This window comes from Myotis davidii, unplaced genomic scaffold, assembly GCF_000327345.1.
Source record: "Myotis davidii unplaced genomic scaffold, ASM32734v1 scaffold197, whole genome shotgun sequence".
NCBI lineage: Eukaryota > Metazoa > Chordata > Mammalia > Chiroptera > Vespertilionidae > Myotis > Myotis davidii.
The window spans coordinates 1,699,566-1,723,223 of NW_006291549.1; the positions used below are offsets into that span (position 1 = coordinate 1,699,566).

The window sequence follows — 23,658 nt, forward strand, 5'->3', positions numbered from 1 at the left end:
CATATTTAGAGAATACTGAAGAGGACATTTAATTCTTTGAATTTAGTAATTTGTTTTAGGATACTTTTAACAGACATATTTTAAATATTCAGAATTCTGGCAGAGTATGAGTTATATAACATCTTTTGGAAAAAAGCAATTGTGTTCAATATTACTATGTAAGGCAATCCCTCCCCCCCAAAAAAAAAAATCTATAGAAAAATCACTTAGTCTTTCTGTCCTAATTTTTTAGTCAGTCCAGGATTAGGTTAGTCTTGGGATTAGAATGAACAGTCAGTATGAATATTTCAGAGTTAATACTCTAAACATTCTTCTGTGACATGTAAATATCACGAATTTTTTTCAAAGCAGTGTGATATTTATGTCATAGAAGAAAAAATTAGCTTGTGGTTGTAACAAAGTTACAGTTGTCATCTGGATGTTACTGTAAGCCAATAAAATATCAATTTATAATTCATTCATTGTTTAGCTTTATATGGTGGATGGAAGTAGTTAGATTTAGGAAATAAAAATTTTACCTTTAATTTTGCTATTCACTAATTTGGCTGTACTACACAAGTCTTTATAATAAAGGAAAGTTTAGTTTGACTGACTGTAGTATTGAATTTTGCTATAATGTGACATTAGGATTAGAGGAGATGGTGATAGTTTAAATTTTATAAATTTAGTAAATAATTCCGGTATATTTTGTCATCTCTAAATGCAATCTGGGATATTTAGATTAAAAGTACTTGTATAGAAGAAATGCAAATATATTTTTTAAAAGAATGTGAGCTGACTTGTTGACATTAGACATTTAATACTCAATTTAGTAGACTTTCTAGAAGTGAGATGTGAGTACATGTAATTCCATTTATGAACTTCTGTGATAAGACTATTTTGATATATAACATCATGTTGATTCTATATTATTATTTTTCTTTTTTAAAAAAGAATATATGATTATTTTTAAAGTCAGCCGTTTTCAGGTTATGGATAATTCAGTTAATAATGTTTGCCTTATAAATTGGCAATATATTTCTTCATTTCTAAAATCAATTTAAAATAAAATTCAAGTTTTTACAGAGATTCAGATATTATATGGGAAGAAAATTTTGTGTATATATACTCTTTAATAAAATATATTTATATTTTAACATATTTAACATTTAATATATTAATATTTAACATATTTAATATTCTGTCTTCTTCCATGGTCCCGCTCAGTTAATTTTTAGGGAACATTTAATATGTCAATAAATCTGATGTAATGACAGTGCGGCTCTAATGTGTATAAGTCAGATATTTTATATGTGCACATATTAGAGATCTGAAACATACATATATATTTAACCTCTACTAAATTTTCAGTGAGATGTTATTTGGGGAGAAACTATTTTTTTTGAGGTAGCATGTCTTTTTAAAATATTTTGTTTGTTTTGAAATGAATTTATAATGTGTTGACAGGTTTGAAATCTATACATTTCCTAAATAAGTGAGATGATGTATGTAAAATGCTTACCTAAAGCTAGGAACTCAATACATTTTTGCTAAATGTTATTATTATTTTACTATAGTAGGAAACAAATTAATATATTTAATTAAAAATTACTAGGAAGACAAAACAATTGAACTCAATTATTTGCAATTGTTATAGCTTTGATTTTTTTCTATTAAGCAGTATTTCCTCAGCTTCTAGTGTATTAATGCCATACAGTGTTGCTTGAATTTAATGCAACATGACTGGATATTTAATTTTTATATCTAGTAATTGGCACACCACTTCAAGTCTTTTGTTCCCTCTCCTTCTACTCTGTATCTTCTACAGGACTTTTTGATCAAAATTACTTATGTGGATCAATGTGAAAAAGTAATTATGCCTTAATAATGGTCAGTTTAAAGAGATTAGTTCCTATTGGAGGTATTTTAACACCTCCTTCTCTGATCATTTGTCATCCGATTAAGTATGGTCGAGCACAGTGATGGCGAACCTTTTGAGCTCGGCGTGTCAGCATTTTGAAAAACCCTAACTTAACTCTGGTGACGTGACACTATAGAAATTCTTTGATATTTGCAACCATAGTAAAACAAAGACTTATATTTTTTATATTTATTTTATATATTTAAATGACATTTAACAAAGAAAAATCAACCAAAAAAATGAGTTTGCGTGTCACCTCTGACATGTGTGTCATAGGTTTGCCATCACTGGTCTAGCACCACACCATTATCCAACAATACTGTAAACTGAAAAGTGCACAGGATTTTTGATATTAGAAAAAAAAATAGTTTATTTATAAAATACTAATAATTCTTAGCAAGAAGAGTTAACTTTTCAAAGAGTCTAAGATTTTAAGGGCAACAGATACAATAAACTTCCATAGACAGGGGGATTGGTTTTACTAAGCCTGTAAAGACAGCACTTAAAAAAGATAAGGATAAGTAAGGATATATGATGGTATACATATATCCTCAGATATCCTATATAATAAAAGACTAATATGCAAATAGACCAAACAACAAAACAACCAGAACAACCAAACAATCGGTCGCTGTGATGTGCATTGACCACCAGGGGGCATGCGTGGAACATGGTGGATGTTGGCTGCGGCGGGATGGTGGAGCAGATGAGTGGGGGTGCCAGACCAAGGCAGGGCGCCGGTTGCTGTCATCAGGGTGAGCCTCTGGTGATTACTGAAAATTCTTAGCTCCTGCGCACCATGGTCCCGCCCAGTGCTTGCACCTGCTGTCAACACCTGACGCTGGCCCCAATCACTCGGTGCTGTCAGCAGGTGTGAGTGGTGGCTGCTGGCCTCAATTGCCCCTCAGGGCTTCTCCACCTCCCCTTGCTCCTGAGGGGAGATCGGGGCTGGCAGCCGCCTCTCGCAACCGCTGCCGGCAATAGCCCCACTTGCACCTACAGCTAGCGCCAGAGCCACCACTCACACCCGCTGCCAGTGCCCGGCACCTGTTCCTGATCGCTCGGTGCCATCAGTGGGTGTGAACAAGGGCTGCTGGCCCCGATTGTCTCTGAGGGCTTCTCTACCTCCCCCTGCTCCTGAGGGGCAATTGGGGCAGCAGCTGCCCCTTGCACCCACTGATGGCGCCAGCCCAACTCACACCCGCTGTTGGCACTGGCCCCAATCGCTCCGTGCCTTCAGCACCAACACCGTCAGCACATGGGAGTGGTGGGAGCAGGTCTGCCAGCAGACAGGGAACCAGGGGCCACAGCAGGAGGGGCCAGGTGGGGGTGCGGAAGATGGGCCAAGACCTGCCCCTCTGCCTACTGCAGCCTCACAGCCCACAGTTCCTTTCAAAGGTGCACAGATTCATGTGCTGGGCCCCCAGTATTATTATACTTATTATAGTTATACATATAATTATTAAGTTTAAAACGCAGGTCAATCCACTCATCTGATCAATCGGGGGAAAAGGAGAAATATGTAAAACTTTAGACAATAAAAAAAAAAGCAGGTTAATTGAGTATTGTATGGATGAGGGACGAAAGAGTCACTTAAACAATGGAGTAACCTGACAGGCACTACTTTAAAGAGCCAGGTGATCAAAGTCAGTCTCAACAGTCAAATTATGTCGGGGTCCTCAAACTTTTTAAACTGGGGGCCAGTTCGCTGTCCCTCAGACTGTTGGAGGGCCGGACTATAGTTTTAAAAAAAACTATGAACAAATTCCTATGCACACTGCACATATCTTATTTTGAAGTAAAAAAACAAAATGGGAACAAATACAATATTTGTATTTGCATGTGGCCCGCGGGCCATAGTTTGAGGACCCCTGAATTATGTTGATAGTATGCACCTTTTATATGATATGATGAAAATGGCACTTTACTTCTGTGATCTTCGTCCCTCAAACTTATAAGCTCATTCTAACCATGAGAAAAATATAGACAAATTGTAATATCTGGGGCATCCTAAATTATGCCTGAATAATAATACTCAAAACTGTCACTGATGTAAAAATAAGTATTGTCACAGTTAAGAGGTGCTGACTTGACACTAAATGTATTATGGTATTATGGATCAGATCCTGGAACATAAAAGGTGATTAGGTAAATAATAAACTATCGACTTCAGTTAAAAATAATGTATGAATATTGGTTTATTAATGTACCATATTAATTTTAGAGGTGCATAATAGGGGAAACTGGGTGTGTGAGAGTGGGAAGTTTAGGAGAACTAAGTTTTTCTGTAATTATAAAAATTGTTTTAAAAATAAATTATATATTTTTTAAAAAGCAGTTTAAAAGGCATAATTACAATGGTTGTTCTTTTTTTTTTTAAGTCTAAGTAACAATCCCAAATTTATCATTAGTCTACTCTGAGAGATGAGATTGTGGAGGAAACTCCATACTGTTTTCCATAATGGCTTCACCAGTCTGCACTCTTACCAGCAGTGTACAAGGGTTGCCTTTTCTCCACATCTTTGCCAGCAATTGTCATTTGTTGACTTGTTGATAGTAGCCATTCTGACAAGTGGGAGGTGATACCTCATGGTCGTTTTAATTTGCATCTCTCTGATGATCAGTGACTTTGAGCATTTCTTCATATGTCTTTTGGCCAGCTGTATTTCTGTTTTGGAAAAGTGTCAATTTAGGGCCTTTGCCCATTTTTTAAATTGGATTTTCTTCCTTTTGTTAAGTTGTATGAGTTCCTTATATAATTTGGATATTATCCCTTTATCAGATATATCATTGCCAAATATGTTCTCCTATACAGTAGGTTCCCTTTCCATTTTGTTGATGGTGTTGTTTTGTGTGTGTGTGTGTGTGTTTTGCTGTGCAAATGCTTTCATTTTGATTAACCCTATTTGTTTATTTTCTTCTTAGTTTGCTTTGCCCTAGGAGATGTGTCTGCAAACATATTGCTGCAAGAGATGTCTGTGATTTTGCTGCCTATAGTTTCTTTGAGGATTTTTATGATTTCCCATAAATGGCTTACATTTAAGTCTTTTATCCAATATGAGTTTAGAATTACAGGCAATATCTCTGATGAACATAGATGCTAAAATCCTGAACAAAATATCAGCAAACCGGATCCAGCAATATATTACAAACATTATATACCATGACCAAGTAAGATTTATTCTAGGGATGCAAGACTAGTACAATATTCACAAATCAATAAATGTGATACATCACATAAACAAATTTAAAGACAATGATCACAATCATATCAGCAGACATAGAAAAATAATTCTATAAAATCTAGTATGCATTTTTTAAGAAAACTCTAAGCAGAGTGGGGATAAAGGGATCATATGGTATATCACCATAATGAAGGCCATATATGACAAATCTACAGCCAACATCATACTCAAAGGACAAAAATTAAAACCATTTCCCCTAAGAACAGGAACAAGACAGGGATGCCCACTTTCACCACTCTTATTCAACATAGTACTGAAAGTGCTAGCCACAGTGATCAAGAAGAAAACATAAAAGGCATCCAAATTGGAAAGGAGGAAGTAAAACTGTCATTATTCATAGATGACATGATATTGTGCATAGGAAAATCAAAAGACTCCACCAAAAAGCTACCAGATTTAATAAAGGAATTTGGGAATGTAGCAGGATACAAAATTAATACACAGAAATTGATGGTGTTTTTATACACCAATAATGAAATCTCAGAAAGAGAAACTAAATAAGCAATCCCATTTACCATAGCAACAAAAAAATTAAGATAGACCTAAGAGTAAACTTAGCCAAAGAGGTAAAAGACTTGTACTTAGAAAACTACAGGACGTTGAAAAGAAGGAAGATATAAACAAGTGAAAGAAAGTACCGTGCCCATGGACTGATAGAATTAACATCACTAAAATATCCATGCTACGCAAAGCAATCTATAGATTCAATGCAATTCCTATTACCAATGGCATATTTCACATATCTAGAACAGATTGTCCAAAAATTTATATGGAACCAAAAAAGACCCCAAATATCCCCAGCATTGGAGGGTTTACAATACCGGATATCAAGTTATACTATAAGACTACTGTAATCAAAACAGCCTAGTACTCACACAAGAACAGATATATAGATCATTGGAAGAGAACAGAGTCCCCAGAAATTGACCCAAGCCATTATGCTCAATTTATGTTTGACAGAGTTAGGCAAGAGCATACAATGGAGTCAAGACAGTCTCTTCAACAAATGGTGATGGGAAAATTGGACAAATACATGCAAAAAAAAAAATGAAACTAGACCACCAATTTACACCATACACAAAAATAAACTCAAAATGATTAATTGCTTCTTTAATAGTGTTTTTTTTTTAATTTTAAAGTTCTGTTATTGGTTATTGAGGTCTTTTGAAGGAATGCTGCCTAAGTGTGAAATCTTTTACTGTTAATAGTGACAATATCTACTGATGGAGCATTTTTAATGTCTTCATGACTATTTGAATTATTTAGCATTGCAGCTTCCTAAATGAATATTTATGTTTTTCCATTTTTATCAATTGCATTTTAATTTAATGATGACTTAGAAAACTCACTTATTAAAAAAGACAGGGTTGCTTATTGGATATACCAGTTATATTTTCCTCTTTTCTAAATTTTTGTTTGATCTTGAACCATTAAAATTTCTTTGGAAATGATGGGATATGTGATATATTCTTCATAGTTTTTTTTTTAATGAAACCTGGACAAGAGCAGGCAGTCTTTGAATATTGTTTACATTGGCATCCCGATCAAAGGATATAATTACTAGGGGGAGAAATGGGTGTGGTAGGTAGAGGAGGCCATGGGGAGGGCAAATGGTGATGGACAGAGACTTCACTTATGGTGGTGAACATACAGTACAGTGTACCAATGATGTGTTGTGGAATTGTGCACCTGAAGCCTTTATAATTTTGTTAACCAGTGTCATCCCAATAAATTAAAAAAGGAAAACATTTAAAATAATCTAAAAATGATATAGTTTATAAACATTATGTATTGGGCTATGTAATAGGAAGAAAAAAATAAAATCAAAGTCATACAATTATTAAAAGGGCGATGAAAGAATCGGGCAAAGTCCTTTAGACTTTGGAAGGAAAGCCTTAAAGTGTTTTAATTTTATGTTCAACGCAAGGTAATAGGATAAGTTTTTATTATATTTTAAGTGTTGTAAAGGTACAATATATGAACAACACTGAGGAAAAAGTTTAGTAGTATGATAGAATAAAGGTTGGGAAACAAATCAGGTAATTTATATATGAAGGAAATATAATAGTATAAATCACAGATAGGTGCTACCACTAATTATAAAAATTACAGCTTAGAATTAGGAAAATTTTGCCAATCCCCTAAAAAAAGAAAAAAGTAGCCAAAACCACAAAAGGGTAATATTTCGCATTCTTGGTTCATAAAAGTTAGACATATATATTTTTCTTATAGTCTTTAAGAATATCATTTAGGAAACATGGGGATTATATAGCTACTCGATCCATATTATTAATACCAGAATCATAAGATTTGACTTTGCTTGAAATCAACAAAAACTGTTTTAACTAAGAGTTATTATATTTTATTTTTTGTAAATGAAGTTGTTAATTTAAAATAGCATATATGCATGGATTTTAATGTTTCAAGTATATTAAGTTAGGATGGCAATAGAATTTTGCACAATGCTAGTTTTCATAAACAGGTTTCTTCAAGCTTAATGTTTCTATGATTTCTGTTGTTAAAATGTGGTGCTTACCATTAGCAGTTGATCTGACATAAGAATAAATTTCAAAAGAGAATACTGTAAACTACATTCTTTTAAAATTATCAGAGTTCTTTGAATTGTTATTATTAAATGATAATGCATTAAAAGCTAATTAGGCCTATAGTACTATTCATTTCCTTTTCCCAGTTTCACATTCCATGGTGTTGCATAACTCTTGATGATCAGATGGTGGGTTGATTATTTCATGAGGAAATACATATGTGTATAATCATAAAATTGAAATAATTTATAAGTCAGTGGTGTGTATCATGAAACCATGCTTTAAATTTTTTCTCTTGCAAGTCTGTATGAAAATATTATTTATGAACATGTTTATACAGACTCTTGGTTATTTTGTAGAATGATAGAAGTTAAGCTAGTGCTAGTTTACAGTTTATTATTGAAATGAAATTTTCATTCTCTGAGTAAATATGACACATATTTAAATATTTGCATATATGTGAGTAATATGAGCTGTACTTTTATTTGCAAATATGCTTTTTAAAAATAGGTATTTCAACAGCCATCTTTATCGAGTTTGGAAACCTTAATGGTGTCACAGAAGTCTGAAATTGAGTATTTACAGGAGAGACTAAAAATAGCAAATGAAAAACTGTCAGAGAACAGATTGATCAACCAGGGTTCCTCAGAAAAGAGCATCTGTACAAATGATGAAGGGAAACAAAAGGTAGGGACATTTTTGTCATTTTTGTGAATTTGTCAGAATGAAGTTGGCAGTGCAAGCAATAAAGTTAAGAAACAAACAGGCATATTTACTTATCTGCTTTTAAAAAATATTATGTGCCAAACATTCAATAAAATAATTAAGAATGTTTTTCCTTTTTAAAGTGTTATTATACCTGTTTTGCAGTAAATTAATGTCCATATATTAATTTATCTATAGATTAGATAAATGCATTAATTAGATACATTAATCTGCATAATAATTTTAAGGTGGTATAGTCACTAATTCAATATCCTAATTTTAATGACAAGAAATAGATATCTTAATTTTTTATTCAATTATATTTAAATACTGCCCATGTGGAATATAAAACATTAAATGGAATTTAACATTAATATGTACAGTTATAAATACTGAGATTTAAAGGCATAGCAATAGTGAAAAATAAACAATTTTGTAGCATGTTTGTTGTCTATTAATGTCTCAGGTTTCCCTTTTTGTAGTATTCATTATATATTCCTGTTATGATGCAAAAAAATTTTGAACATTGACTAATATTAAAACTTCATATCACATTGTAAATATGTTATTTCTAGACAAAATTGAAATAACATTTCCCTAAAAATAAGTTTTAGACATATTTTTCTTGTACTTGTTAGTTCAGCAATAGAAAATAATGTTTTTATTAAGAGTAAGCCATGATTTTAAGATAATTGTTTTTGGTTCTTTTCAGTTTTTCCTGAGTGGAACAAATTATCTGAATAAAGAAAGCATTTAAAATTAGATCCATGGTTCTGTGGTACTTTTATTTATTTTCTCTAATGTTAGTAATTTTCAGAAGAATGAGCTTTATGTATATGTATGATATATGTACTTTTTTATTTAAGCATAACTGTATTTTATCTTTCTTGCAATTTTGAAGTACTTTCATGGCATTGAGCATTATTTAAGTGAAATAAGACATTCCTAAAATTGAAAGAAAACATTACAGGACCTAATTTGGTTACTTGCTTTATTGCTGAAGTTTAAAAAATGCATTGACTTGCTGTTTCATTGCTTTTAAAAAAGTCAAGAAAACATGAGGCATATTTTTAACAAATTTTTTTTCTTTCATAAGGATATTCAGTAAGTATGAACAATATGTTGCTCAGCTTAATAGTTGCTTTTACATATTCCTTCTCCAGATTGGTATATGAAGCTGTACATAATATAAACACACATTCATGTCTCTAGTCAGCCACATTATAGTTAATGACCATATGGTCATTACAGTATAAGATCTACTGTCTGTTGTATTTATATTCCTCAAGCATATTGTTCCTTCAACTTCACAGTGTGTTAAACTATTTCAAAGGGGAAAAAATCCTTTCCCTCTTGTTTCTGGTTGTCCTATCAAGTGTAACCTTGGACCCTTATAGAGCAATTAGACCAGCCTCTATCCCCTCCTTTGTAATGAGGTTTCTTGCATTTCTGAGTCTATAACCCTTTAGTCTTCCCTAATGGGACATCATTATTCTGAAAGAAACAATGTAAATGTAAATGAATATTCTCATTAACGAGTCACAGAGAAACCTTTAGCAGTAGCACTGTGGTAATTCTGCTTGTTATTTCTCTGGTATTCCATGCAGGATTTTTTTATAATTCATTATTAGTATTCAAAATTACGTGTTCTTTAATTTTGCATGTCTTTCATAATCCAGTGTTCCAACTAGTTCAACCATGTCCTTGTTTTATTCTCGAGGAACCACCTGTGAAACGTTCAAGGTCTTTGTCCCCAAAGAACTCTTTCACAGACTCAGAGGAGCTAAAGAAGCTGAGAAAAGCTGAAAGAAAGATTGAAAACTTAGAGAAGGCACTACAACTAAAGGTGAACATTAAATCATTCCTTTAGTAATAACCTTACAAAGGTAAAGATAGAGAAAGTAAACATTCATTTCACAAACTACTGCTTATCCTTTATCTTTCCTGAATTTAAATATATGTATAAAAATGTGTAATCTGTTGGTCTTGTTTTAAGATTTCTGAGGATCATAAAGTAATAAAAAATTGCTATTTGAAAACTATCACTTTAAAATTATTGGAGAATATTTTGGCTTAATATTGGAAATATATTTATTATAGTTTCTCAGAGGAAAAAAATGGAATTTTAACTAAAAATCAATTTCTTGTATTTTTTTTATATATGACTAGAGGCCCGGTACATGAAAATTCATGCACTGGAGGGGGGGTCCCTCAGCCTGGCCTGCCGCCTCTCACAGTCCAGGAGCCCTTACGGGCAGGAGGCAACCCGGCAATCGGGAGATGATGCCCCCATCACACCTCTGCTGCTGCCACTGCCGGCAGCACAAGCCTCGGCCGGCCCTGGTTACCTGAGCCTCAAGTGGCCCTGGGCGTCTGGGCAGCCACCATCCGTGGCTTGCCTGCGCTTCAGGCTGCCCCTAGGCAGCTGGGGGGCTGAGGAAACTGGGCACTGCCATCTTTGAGGGTGGGGCAGTCAATTAGCATATTCCCTCCTTATTGGCTGTGGGTGCCGCCATCTTTTCGATGGCATGAGGGTCAATTAGCATATTCCCTCTTTATTAGATAGGATAAACAAAAAGACTGGTGAGTTAAAATCTATACAAGCTAGCTCAGGCCACTTAGTGTCCTTTACAGAAAAATTACATAGTCAAAATGGTAAATAAATATACATTATTTTTTCCATTACAATTGAATTTGTTTTAGAATATATGACATTAGAATTGACATTCTACCAGTGTTTAAGAAGTATATACCTTTCAGCTTATCTTTGAGAGTTTATTCTTTCCAAGTTATACTCTGAATTCTATTTCTCAGCAGAAGTTGGCTGTGTATATTGAACCAATGTTATATTGAGGACTTTTATTTTTCTGAGATTTTAATGTGATTAATCTTGTCATTCTTCATTTACAACTACCTGAAGGCCTGCACTATTTGAGATTTGCCACTTAATTGATTTTCAAATAGTTTTATGATATTCTATGACAAGCCCAACTTACACATGATTAGTCTAATATATTTAAAGCTTAGATTCTTTGTCATATAATATAGATTACTCTTAGGGAGAAAGAGGTTTGACTTATATTATATATAGTCTAGAACATAATATGGTTTACTAGTAGAGGTATAGTTAACCATGGCTATAATTACTATTTTTTTTGCCTTTTCACTAAACATTGTGTTAATTTCTATTTATTCAGAGTTAAACTGTTAGTTCTCAAATAAAGGAAAATTATTATCTACTAGGGGCCTGGTGCATGAAGATTCATGCACTGGGGGGTGGGTCCCTCAGCCTGACCTGCATTCTCCAATCTGGGAGCCCTCTGGGGAGCCCCCTCTATGTGCAGTGTGCATAGGAATTTGTTCATAGTTTTTTTTTTAAACTATAGTCCGGCCCTCCAGCGGTCTGAGGGACAGTGAACTGGCCCCTGTTTAAAAAGTTTGAGGACCCCTGGTCTAGGAGATCCATCTGCCACCAGAACAATGATTCCCAGTATTCCTGGTGCTGCTGCGCTCTTGGTTTTTTCGCTGTCCCACCTCGCATGCCGGCCGCTCTGCAGGTGCACACTGCCTATGGGCCCATCACGGTGATGCAGAGGGTGTTCCTGTCCCGTCCCCGGCCACTCCGGGCCTATGTGCGGGCCTACAGGCTCAGAGAGGCCTGGGTCCCAGTGTCCTCGGGACCCAGGTTGCTTGGTGCTGGCATGCGTGCAAGCGGCCACCCTGCACCCAGCTACTCTGTGCCTGTGTATGCAAATTAACCTGCTATCTTTGTTGGGTTAATTTGCATACTCACTCCTGATTGGCTGGTGAGCATAGCAGAGGGATGGTCAATTTACATGTTTCTCTTTTATTATATAGGATTGTTTCTACCCAAAATAAAATGATCATATTATGACCTCAGCTTGTTAGCAGTTAACCTACTTAAATTTGTATGCCTGGAGTTATTTGCCTATTTATCTGTTTACTCCAGAACTTATGAAGCAATGCAGTTAGCCAAGCAAAGTGCTAGTCACTTGTACAATAGGAGAAAAGATGGCTTTCTATCTCTAAGATCCTTTCTCTAGATAAGAACATGCTAAGTGATTAGATATAGTGTTTCAGTGTCAACATTTGGGTATTACAGGATATTATGGGCGTGTTTAGGAAGTCAAGTTTATCATTTTCACCTTTTTGCATAGTTCTTGAAATTCACATACCACGGCTTATATCCTGTATTAATCTGGATTCTACCGAGAACCAAAACCAATAGACTATAACCCTTTAATCTCCCTGAAATAGACATCATTATTCTAATATATATATATATATGTGTGTGTGTGTGTATATATATATATATATATATACTTTTTTAAAAGTAATATCCTTAATATTTTTCATGTTTTTCTAATAATTACTGGTCATTATTATGAAAGATTTACTATAAAGAGTTGGCTCATGTTATCATGAAGTCTGAGAAGTCCAAGGTCTACAGTCATTAAGATCCAGGAAAGCCAATGGAATAAGTCTGGCCTTGTCCAAAGGCCTGAGAACAGGAGAGATGATGGTGTAAGTTCCAGTCCTGGTCCAAGTTTGAGTCTGAGGGCAGGAGCTCTTTGTCCTAGCTCAAAGACAATCAGGCATAAAGAAATAAGTCTTTCTTACTCAGCCTTTTATTCTATTCAGGCCTTCAGTAGATTGGATGAAGCCCATCACATTGCAAAGGGCAATCTGCTTTTTAAAAAATATATATTTTTATTGATTTCAGAGAGGAAGGGAGGGTGAGGGACACACAGAGAGAGAAACATCAATGATGAGAGAGAATCATTGATTGGCTGCCTCCTGCACGCCTCGCACTGGGAATCGAGCCCACAACCCGGGAATGGAACGGTGACCTCCTGGTTCATAGGTTGATGCTCAACCACTGAGCCATGCCAACTGGGCAGAGCAATCTGATTTTTTACTCTGCTAGTTTAAATGTTAATTTCATACATAAACACCCTCACAGATACACCCAAAAATAATGATTAACCCAATATCTAGGCAATGAAGTTGGCATATAAAATATCCCATTTAGTAGTAGAGAATCTCCACTCATTTGCCCCCAGTAGTCTGTGAGTCTTTGATAGACCCTTGTCTTTGGCAGGAAGGAATAGAACAATTCAGACATGTTTAGAGCTATTCTCTTCCACCTCTTGAATTTCTTATTTCAGAAAGTCTCAGTAGCATTCTACTAATTTATTTCCTCATTTATTTTATCTAGTAACAGCTCTCTTACATAAGGCCTCAAGTTTATTTTTCAAAGTAACATTGATTTTCAGACAATTTATTTTTCATGTATACTTTTTCTATATTCCTTTTTCAAGTTCATGTATGATAATCATGAATTTCAAATATATGTTTTCTGTCACAGATTTGCAAGATAAGGCAAAAAATGGGAGCAATATTTTTTTGCATGGGAGCAATATTTTTTTGCATGTTATCATTTAGTAGGGAAGGATTTCTTATTTTAAAGGAGTAAAAGAATTGCATAAAATGGGTACTGTAATCAAGTGCATAAAGCAAAAGAAGTGGGTAAACAAAACCTGTATTGTAAAGCAATTCTAAGGAGAGTGATTGGGCCCAGGGTGCTTTTTAATTTACATATATGCACTTTGATACATTGAAATGATGGTAGTTACTAGATCAGCCATAAGTCATGCATATTATTTTAATACTAGTTTTGAGTTTTGTAAAAATATTAACACATTCTCTTGCTCAGCTTTCTTTTGTGGCTAGTTGTACAAGTTTTCAAGATGGGTGACCAGTGTTGTAATAAAACAGCCAACAGTAATGTCAGCAATGAAACCTATTACAAAAATCCCATCCATTTTCAAATCCTGACTTCATGAATGTAGTGAACTAACAACTTACAAAGTATAATTTGGAAAGCAATGCATCAGAGCCTTATGAAATTCATACTATCCTTAAGATCACTAATGCCATGAATCTCTGCTCTACTAACTTTCATGCATTTGGCAACTTGATTCCATTACCACTGTTCTCTGCCTTTTAATAACATCAATATGTCCTTTGATTACAGTTTATGTCTTATTTTTAATACTCTCATATATATGAGCTTTATACATTCTGCTGAAATTAAACATCAGTGGAATACTTTATTCCCTGAAGATTGAGCCAATGTTTCATTAACAGTGTTTATACTCTTAGTTTGTCGTATGCCTGTCAAGTAGCCTTTGTTCAACTAGAAGACTAGACTAAGAATCATTCTGTTCTTATGAACTCAAAGTAGAATTGCATATATCATTGAAGAAAGTCAGTTTTACAACTTTCCTATTTTCTAATGTTTTAGTTATTTAGACTTGTTTGTACATATAAGTTAAATATAGAAGTTAGAGCCTCTAGTTTAGCTAGTTTAATTGCAAAATACATAAAAGGTACTCAGTAAATGTTTTATTGAATTATCTAATAAGTGGATCTAATTCAGTAACTGTCTATTGCATATTTTTGTGTGTCCTCTTAGGAAAATGTAGTAATTAGTGATGTTACATATATTTTTTATTCCTTATACTTGATAAGAACTTTGGGGATAATAATTCCCAACTGAATTGCAATTGTTTTGACTTAAGCAATTGCAATTGTTTTGACATAAGTCAAAATGGGACCTAAATAATCATAATTCAAACTACAGTTAACTTGTATTTTTAGAATATTATAAAAAATTTTTGATTATTCTTTATAAACATTTCTTTTGAGATATATAACTTTTGACTGATATATATCTATTCTTGTAGTAAAATAAGAAAACTTTTATTTGAAATATATGTAATCTATCTATCTAGCTAGCTAGCTAGGTTATATTTATGTAACATTTTTAACCCCTAACTAAGGATGTGTTTATTGATTTTTGAGAGAGAGAGAGATCAAGAAAGAAAAACATCAGTGTGAGAGAGAAACATCGATTGGTTGCTTCCCATATGCTCCCTGACCCTGGACTGAACCTGCAACCTAGGTATGTGTCCTGACTGGGAATCGAACCTGCAACCTTTTGGTGTATGGGACAATGCTCCAACCAACCGTACTACCTGGCCAGGACTTTACTGTCTATTTTGAAGTAGACTAAAAGAACAATAGTCTCTAGGACTAATTTAACCCATGTATTACAGTTGAATATTAGCATTATCAAAGCACAAATTAATGGATGAAACTTCAGTTAAAATAATTATTATATATTATGTCCATGAAATTGATTTATCTAATCTCTAACTTGATTTCATTTTAAATAGTTTAGATTTTCATAATTTCATAAGAATTATATAAACATTCTAGGATAAAAGAGCTGTGGTACATTTACACAATTGAATAATACTTTGTTATACTAGTGAAAAAAAGGAAGTCTTAACCCGTTGTGATATCATGAATAGACCTGGAGATTATTGTGCTAAGCAAAATAAAACAGTCAGAGAGAAAGACAGCTATCACATGATCTCACTTATATGTGGAATCAAAAGAGCAAAATAAACTAACAAACAAAATACGACCAGAGGTATGGATAAATGGAACAGACTGACAGATCTCAGAGGGAGGACTAGAAGAGAACAACCAAAGAATATATATGCATAGCTCCTGGACAAAGAGAATAATGTGGTGAAGCCCCAAGGGGGGATGGGCAGAGTGGTGGGAGGCTAAAGGACTTGAGCTCTTATAAGCACTTAACACCCTGTATTTAGGCTCTTAATATATAGTTCTTAGGTTGAAATGAACAAAAATGAATTCAGGAGCTGGGATTTTTAACTATGATATAAACCAGTTACTTTTCAGCACTTGGTACACAAAGGACTCAAATACTTCCTAATAACTACTTAATAGAATTACTGAAGTTATCCTCTTAGACATTTATTCAAAGTAGAATGACAGAATAGCTATACTATTGAGATAATTAGAATTCAATAAAATAATGCAAACTCTATATTAAATCTTACTATTGATAAGGGAGATAGTCAAGGAAACAGTGAATTTGGCTTCCAAATGATAAGAGCATTAAGGAAGCTGAGTTGTGCTTTGTGCCTCTGTAGGGCAATCACAGTGCTTGTTTAATTTAGTCGTCATAATTTAAATCTCTGTCTTTGTATATTTTACAGAGAAAGAAATTATATTAATTTATAGAGTGTTCTTAAGATTATGCATGCAGCTAACAGGATAAAGCTTCAGGAATGGAATTCAGATCTTTCTGACTGCCATGTGCCTACTCATCTAACCTCACTATACTATTAGAGAGTACCTCTTAACCTCACTAAATAAGTATACCAGTTCCTTCATACAGAAATATGAGAGTTTAAAAAACAAATGTGAAATTCTCAAGGGTAAAAAAACTCAAGAATTTTCCTACTTTACTTTGAGAAACACAGTTCATAAGTAATACAAATATATCCTCTGAATTGAAAATTTGGCTTTTATAAGTTCATTTTGTGGTTATATCTAAAAATAAAGATTTATTGTCTGTGCTTTATTTAAGATAATTGTTTAACCAAGTAATGTTTGGTTTGTCTATTTCATGACCTCTTCAAGAGTACTAAATCCAGCTTTCCCATCTTCATGGTACAACCCAAAAGGCTAACCTGCACTCCTCCTAGCATAGGTCCAAACTGATTTTCTTCCTCTTGTGTAGTTATTGTGCCTTATAACAGACTAATTATGAATACATGGGCTGAAGAATGGTCTTACTTAAAGTCACTTATATAAATTATATGTGCACTTATAATTAACAAACTAATCAGGTTAATATATGGATAAATCCTTTTGTTGAAAAATGAAAATAAAACTTCTATAAGATTGGCTCAATAAATATTTGTATGTATTAACAACAAGAAAACTAATTGGATAGCAAATATTTGAAATTACTTCATCAGCTTTAAAAAAATCAACAAAAGTCAAATATATCAAGCAATCCTGTGACTTTAGGAATGCTTTTCTTCTTAAACTGCATAAGTAGTATAAATTCACTCATATTGATATACTATTTTCTTTTAAATTTCATATTTTGATAGGAAACCTTTTATGTGTAACATTATACTAATACTTACTTCAAACTTGTGTGCTTGCTTTTTTGTGTTCTATAGAGCCAAGAAAATGATGAGCTAAGAGATGCTCATGAAAAACGCAAGGAAAGGCTACAGATGTTACAGACCAACTACAGGGCAGTAAAAGAGCAATTAAAACAGTGGGAAGAAGGCAATGGCATGTGAGTTACATAGCTCATAAAGGCATTTCCCTAAATATTAAATGAAATGGAGTAGCATCATATAAGTGTTTTAATGGCTTTTGTTTGATTTTAAAGAAATTATTTGTTGGTCAAATCTTTATTGTGAACTTTTAAATAGAGAATATAATAAATGAAAACAGAGAAATATGCTAGCAATAACTACAGGTTTTTCTATCATTTGCAGAAATCATTAGCATAAGTAATTATGAATTCTTATATAAATTTTTACTTCATTAGTGTAGCTTAATAAATGCTATAACTTAAAGCAAAAATTGTTCATATTTATTTGCTTGAAAACTTTTAAATAAATAAAATGTTGGTGTTACAATATTTATTACTCAAAAAGTATTTAAATTTTAATTGAAAGACAAGAGAAATATGAAATTCACACATATATAGTTAACTATCTTAAAACTAATTCAACTTAGTATGTAATTTGAAAATCTTTACTATCCATCAGTTTGTTCTGCAGCTTATCTGAACGAATTGGAGGTCTCAGTTTAATTGCTCTTGAACAGGTGTTCAGTTGTTGGTTAGTTGTGACACTCTTGTTAACAGTATCAACAAAGGGCAAAGGACTGAATTGTACAGAAAATCTACTACCCTTTCATCTTTTGAGATGGATCCTTTAGGGCAATGTTGATGGTACACATTGGTCTATTCAATAGAGAAATACTATTTCTAAATTGGCCAGTACAGCACTTTTACAAAATAAAAACATAGAGTTTATGTATAGAAAATGAAAACATAAAGGACATTTGGCATGTTTTGTAGATCTAATTGTCACATCTAATTTTCTTCCTTTGAAGAATGGAAAATGTTTCATATTGCTTGTCAGTAAAGCAGTGATAAAACAATTTGTCAGTAAAGCAGTGATAAAACAATTTAGATGCTCACCTGACTTTTTAGTAGTCACTAGAAGTGTGAAAACTACTTTCTCCCGTATTCACTGATAATAGCTTGATTGACTATAGCCTTTTTTAGAAACTGACAATCTTACAATGTATGTTTTATTACTAGTGGAATGAATGAGAAAAATAGAATATCATGTTTCTGCTTGAAAGTTTGCTTTCCACAGTAACACTTTAACTTTTTAGGAAATTATGATACAGGATTTTAATTTCTATGTACTTAGGTTTTAAAGAATTCATTCCATAAATAGTGAGCTTGAATTAGATGTTTGGTCAATAGATATTTTTTAAATTTAGGGAATATTTATATGGATTTTTATTGCACTTTGAACATGTGAAGGAAGAAAGCAACTTTATTTTTCTGATTTCAGTCCTATTTTTAAAATAAAGAGAGCAGATCCCCAACAACTTCGACAAGAAGATTCCGATGCTGTATGGAATGAACTGGCCTATTTCAAAAGAGAAAACCAGGAGCTAATGATTCAAAAGTGAGTTTCTTTTTTAAGAATATGGGCTTAGATAAACATTTGGGAGAAAGTTTTTGTGAATTAAAGGCCATGAGAGAAGTACCTTAGGAAATTTGGAAATGAAATCATCTTTTATTATGCCAATAAAATTTTTAAAAAGGACTAGTTTGTAAAATATATATGTATAATGCAATAACAAGTTGCACATTAGCTAGCTCTAGCCGCAACTGTATAATATGATCTAGGGATTGTGTTAATTAATGTGGCTCTCATCTGTTGGAGGTGTCGCTCTTCATTAGCCTGTATTTTAGACACTGCTGTGCTTCATTTTTGGAATGAGGTGGAGAAGGGATAACCTAGCCAGCCATCCTTGTTTGATCTCCTAGATACATACGCAGTGCAGAATGCCTGAGCTCTCTTGGTTCCCTGCCCTGTCCTGCTAATCCCAGTTGAGCTCATTATGGTGTAGCCTTGCTGCTACTCTTGGAGCCAGAGCTGTCCAAGCTAATTACTGGTAGCAGCAGAACTGCCTGTTAAGGGTCTGGTATGTATCTGCTAACATGGTCCTTGGTAGTGACCTGCAAAAGACACTAGAGAATTGCTTTCTTTCTTGCTGTGCACTGCCTGTCCTTTGGGCTTAATGCTGATCCCTCACATAGATCTTTTAGCTGCCTTAAATATAAAACTTGATGAAGGATTCTCATATTTATAAAAACATACAGTTTGCTTCCTTGATCTTATAATTCACAGGCGATTATATTCAGCTTGGAAAAAAAAAAAGAGCACGTTCTTTTTTTTGAAACAAAAAGGAGATGGAACAATATAATTAGCTCTTTAGCTACTTAACTATTTTCTCATTTAGAGTTAATTTTTGATATTCAGACCATGCAGTTTTAGGGAAAGCCTGGATGTTTTTTAGATTACTAGAACATAGCATTATGTGTGGAATAATTTAATTAAATATTGAATTATCTTAGCTATAGTCAAAATCTTATATACTATATAATACCACATGTAACTTTAGATTACTACCTTCTCTGTGTAATTGTAAACATTTGAGCAAATGATCATATTGGATTTAAATGTATACTTCCAATTACCTCTTAAAGTATACTATATTAGTGCTATTTTTTCAATGCTAATAATAGTCCCTTATCTTGAAAATAATTTTATAGATTTGTCCCAGAAATATTCCTTGATAATTTTAATAGCTCTATTGAGATATAATTCACAAGACATATAATTCACTATATAAAGTGAATAGTTCAATAACTTTTAGTATATTTGAAGAGTTGTGCATCACAATAAATTTTAGAAGATTTTAATTAAGCCCCCCTAAAATCCCAACACCACTTAGCTGTGACCTCCCCAATTCTTCCACTCACATTTGTGAATATGTGTCCCTCCACCCACCAGCCCGACGTAACCACTAATCTACTTTCTGTGTCTATAGATTTGCCTATGCTGTACATTTCATATAAATGAAATTATACAACTTCTGTTCCTTTGTGACTAGCCCCTTTTCACTCAGCATAATGTTTTCCTAATGTTTATCCATATTGTAGTACATATCAATACTTTCTTTGATAATCTCTAGTGTTCTTTTTGTCTACATAAATGAAAGTTAATTTTGGACAAACTGAGTTAGGTGAGAAGACCTGACCTACTTAGTTGCAAGATCTAGTCTATTCAAGAAAATTTACGACAGAGTTTAGCTATAAGTGGGGATTATTTGCGATTTATTTTATTAATTAATGAAATAAAACTAAAGAAAAAATAATGCCTGTTTAATAAAGTTAGAGAACTTCTTAGAACATTCTTTTCATTCAGCAATGTATGTATGTTACAGGTAGCTATTTGAATTAAATGTTAAGAATCATTACTAAACGTGTGGAATTTTTCCTTCCTGAAATCTGTTTAAATTCATTTGTGGTAGCCATTTGTAAATATAAGTATTAACTTAGTTAAACATAGTGAAATTTGGATTAATAAACTTTAAAGAATGATAAATAACTGATATAAACTTTAAATCATATAGTAGCGCTTTGTAGAGGGAGGGTTGAGTAATTTTGTGAAACATTTAGTTAACAGTGTATTTGAGCTACTGCTGTGACAGGTACTGTGCTAGGGGAATGAAATGAGAGTTTTAGACACACTTTCTAATCTCAAGGAACGTCCTTGGAAACATGTTCAGTATTAAATGTTCAAATGAAATATGAAGTTAAAATAAAACTAAAAGTATTATAGTGAAACAAGACTTACAAATGTAAATATTTTATTCATTAAAATTTGTTTATAACGAGGAAAGAATTTATTTGCTTTTTAAAAATTTATATATAGTAGGTGAATTTTTCAGCATATATTTTTATGAGTTTTAACGCAGTATATATATTTACATTATTATTTATATTTATATTTAGATTATTTGTATTTATATTTATACAATAGATTTAAGTAACACCACTATCAGGATACGAACTAGTTCCATTATTTCAAAAAAAATTTCCTTTTTCTGCCTTTTTGTAGTCAAGTTCCTAACTCCTGGCAACCACTGAATTATTCTCCCTCATATAGCTTTGCCTTTTTTCAGAATGTCATATGCATGGGATTATATAAGCGTTACCTTTATGAGCCTGGCTTCTTTCACTCAGCAAAATGCCTTTGAGATTCATTCATATTGGTTCATCCAGTTTGTTCCTTTTTATTGCTAAATGGTATTCTGTTGTATGGATGTTCCACAGTGGATTTATTTATTTCCTCGAGAACGTTTGGGTCTTTTCATGTTTTCTTGTGTGTTTTTTTCAATTATGAATAGACCTGCTGTATATGGGGTTTTGCATGAGAATAACTTTTTGACTCTTTAAGGGAAATGCTCTTAGTTGCCTTACTGGTATATGGTCAGTGCACATATAACTATAAGAAACTGCCAAACTGTTTTCCAGAGTGGGTATACCATTTATCATTTCCACCAGGATGCATATGGGTCAAGTTGCTCTAATCCTCATCAGCATTTAGCTTTGTCATTATTTTTTTAGTGCATTGGTATCTCATTGTGATATTAATTTGCATTTCCTAATGGCTAATGGTATTGATAATTTTCACGTGCTTATGTGCTGTCTTTATATCTTTTTTATGACTTTCTGTTCAAAATTTTTGCCCATTAAGAGCTGATAATTATTAAATCAATTAAATGATCATTGTCTTTTATATAGTCTTAATATAAGTCATTAATCAAATATGTGATTTGCAAGTATTTTCTCCCACTCTATAGATTACCTTTTCATTCTCTTGTGTCTTTTACATGACAAAAGTTTTAATTTTAATGCTCATCTTAATATTTTTTTATTTTATGGATCATAGCTTTGATGTCATATCTAATAACTATTTTCATGACCTGAGGTAATAAGTATTTTCTCCCACGTTTTCTTTGAAAAGTTTTATATTTAGCTCTGTGATCCATTTTGAGCTAATATTTGTATAAGTTGTAAATTATAGGTTGAAGTTTATTTTATATTTTTTGCAAATTTTTGTCCAGTAGTATGAACATCACTTTTGAAAAGACTACCTTTTCTCTAATGAATTGCCTTTGTAACTGTCAAATATTAACTGAATATATTTTCTGTCACCCTATTGCAAATTCTATTTATTTCCATTAATCTGAATCCCTAAACTTTAGTGAGTACTACTACACTGTCTTGAGTACTGTAGCTTTCTGAGGAGTCTTAAACTTAGTGTGAGTCAAATAGCTTTATTGTTTTTTAAAATTGTTATGGCTTTTCTTTCCTTTTTTATATAAGTTTTAGCTACAAAAATAGGTAAGGAAAAATAGCTGTAGGTACCAAAGTAATGTAGGAATCTTGATTTGAATTGTGCTAAATCTATTGATCAGCTTGAAGAGATTTGACGTAATGACTATGTTGAGTCTTCTATTCCATGCATATGGTACGTTTCTTAATTTACTGAGATTCCTCTTGTCAATGCTTTATAGTTTTATAATGTAGATTCTATATGTTTAATACTTTTGTTAGATTTATATTAAAAATGGTGAAGGGATTAAGCAAAATAAAAACAAAACAGTTCATAGACACTGATAGCAGTATGGTGATTATGAGGGAAATGAGGTTGGGGTAGGTAGAAAAAGGAAGAGAGGGATAAATGGTGACAGAAGGATACTTGACTTTGGGTGGTAAACACAACACAATACAATATAGAGAGAATGTATTATAGAATTGCATACTTGGAACCTATATAATTTTAATTAACCAATGTCACCCCAATAAATTCAATAATTTTTTTTAAAAATAGAAAAAACAGTATTTACATTTTGGAGCTATTGTAAATGGTATTATTTGCTAGTATATAGAGTAAGTTACATTTTTGCATGCTGACATTATATCTTTCACTAGAGGCCTGGTACACGAATTCATGCATGGGTCGGGTCCAGCTGGCCCATCCCCATAGGGGCCGATGGGGTAGGGCTGGCAGTGGGGAGGGGCCACAGGCAGTTGGTGGGCCAGCCCCACCCCCTGGTCAAACTCCCAGTTGAACTCCCAGTCGAACTCTCAGTCGAAGGGACAATTTGCATATTAGCCTTTTGTTATATAGAATTGTTATATGTTAATGAGCTAACTTTGCCATGTTATTAT

General features: G+C 33.1%; 1 protein-coding gene across 7 annotated transcripts in view; it reads left to right on the top strand.

Annotated features, from left to right (window-relative positions):
- CNTLN (centlein) overlaps positions 1–23,658 on the top strand; it is a 268,476-nt gene that overhangs the window by 142,033 nt on the left and 102,785 nt on the right. For 6 of the 7 annotated variants that reach the window (XR_001514051.1, XM_015564722.1, XM_015564724.1 and 3 more), the window contains exons 9-12: positions 8,202–8,378; positions 10,117–10,242; positions 17,492–17,613; positions 18,917–19,033. Coding sequence is in view for 6 of the 7 variants with exons in the window: in XM_015564722.1 (XP_015420208.1) it covers positions 8,202–8,378; positions 10,117–10,242; positions 17,492–17,613; positions 18,917–19,033 (542 nt within the window). In the remaining variant the exon portion in view is untranslated. The remainder of the gene's footprint in view (positions 1–8,201; positions 8,379–10,116; positions 10,243–17,491; positions 17,614–18,916; positions 19,034–23,658) is intronic. The other variant, XM_015564727.1, reaches the window with a different exon arrangement.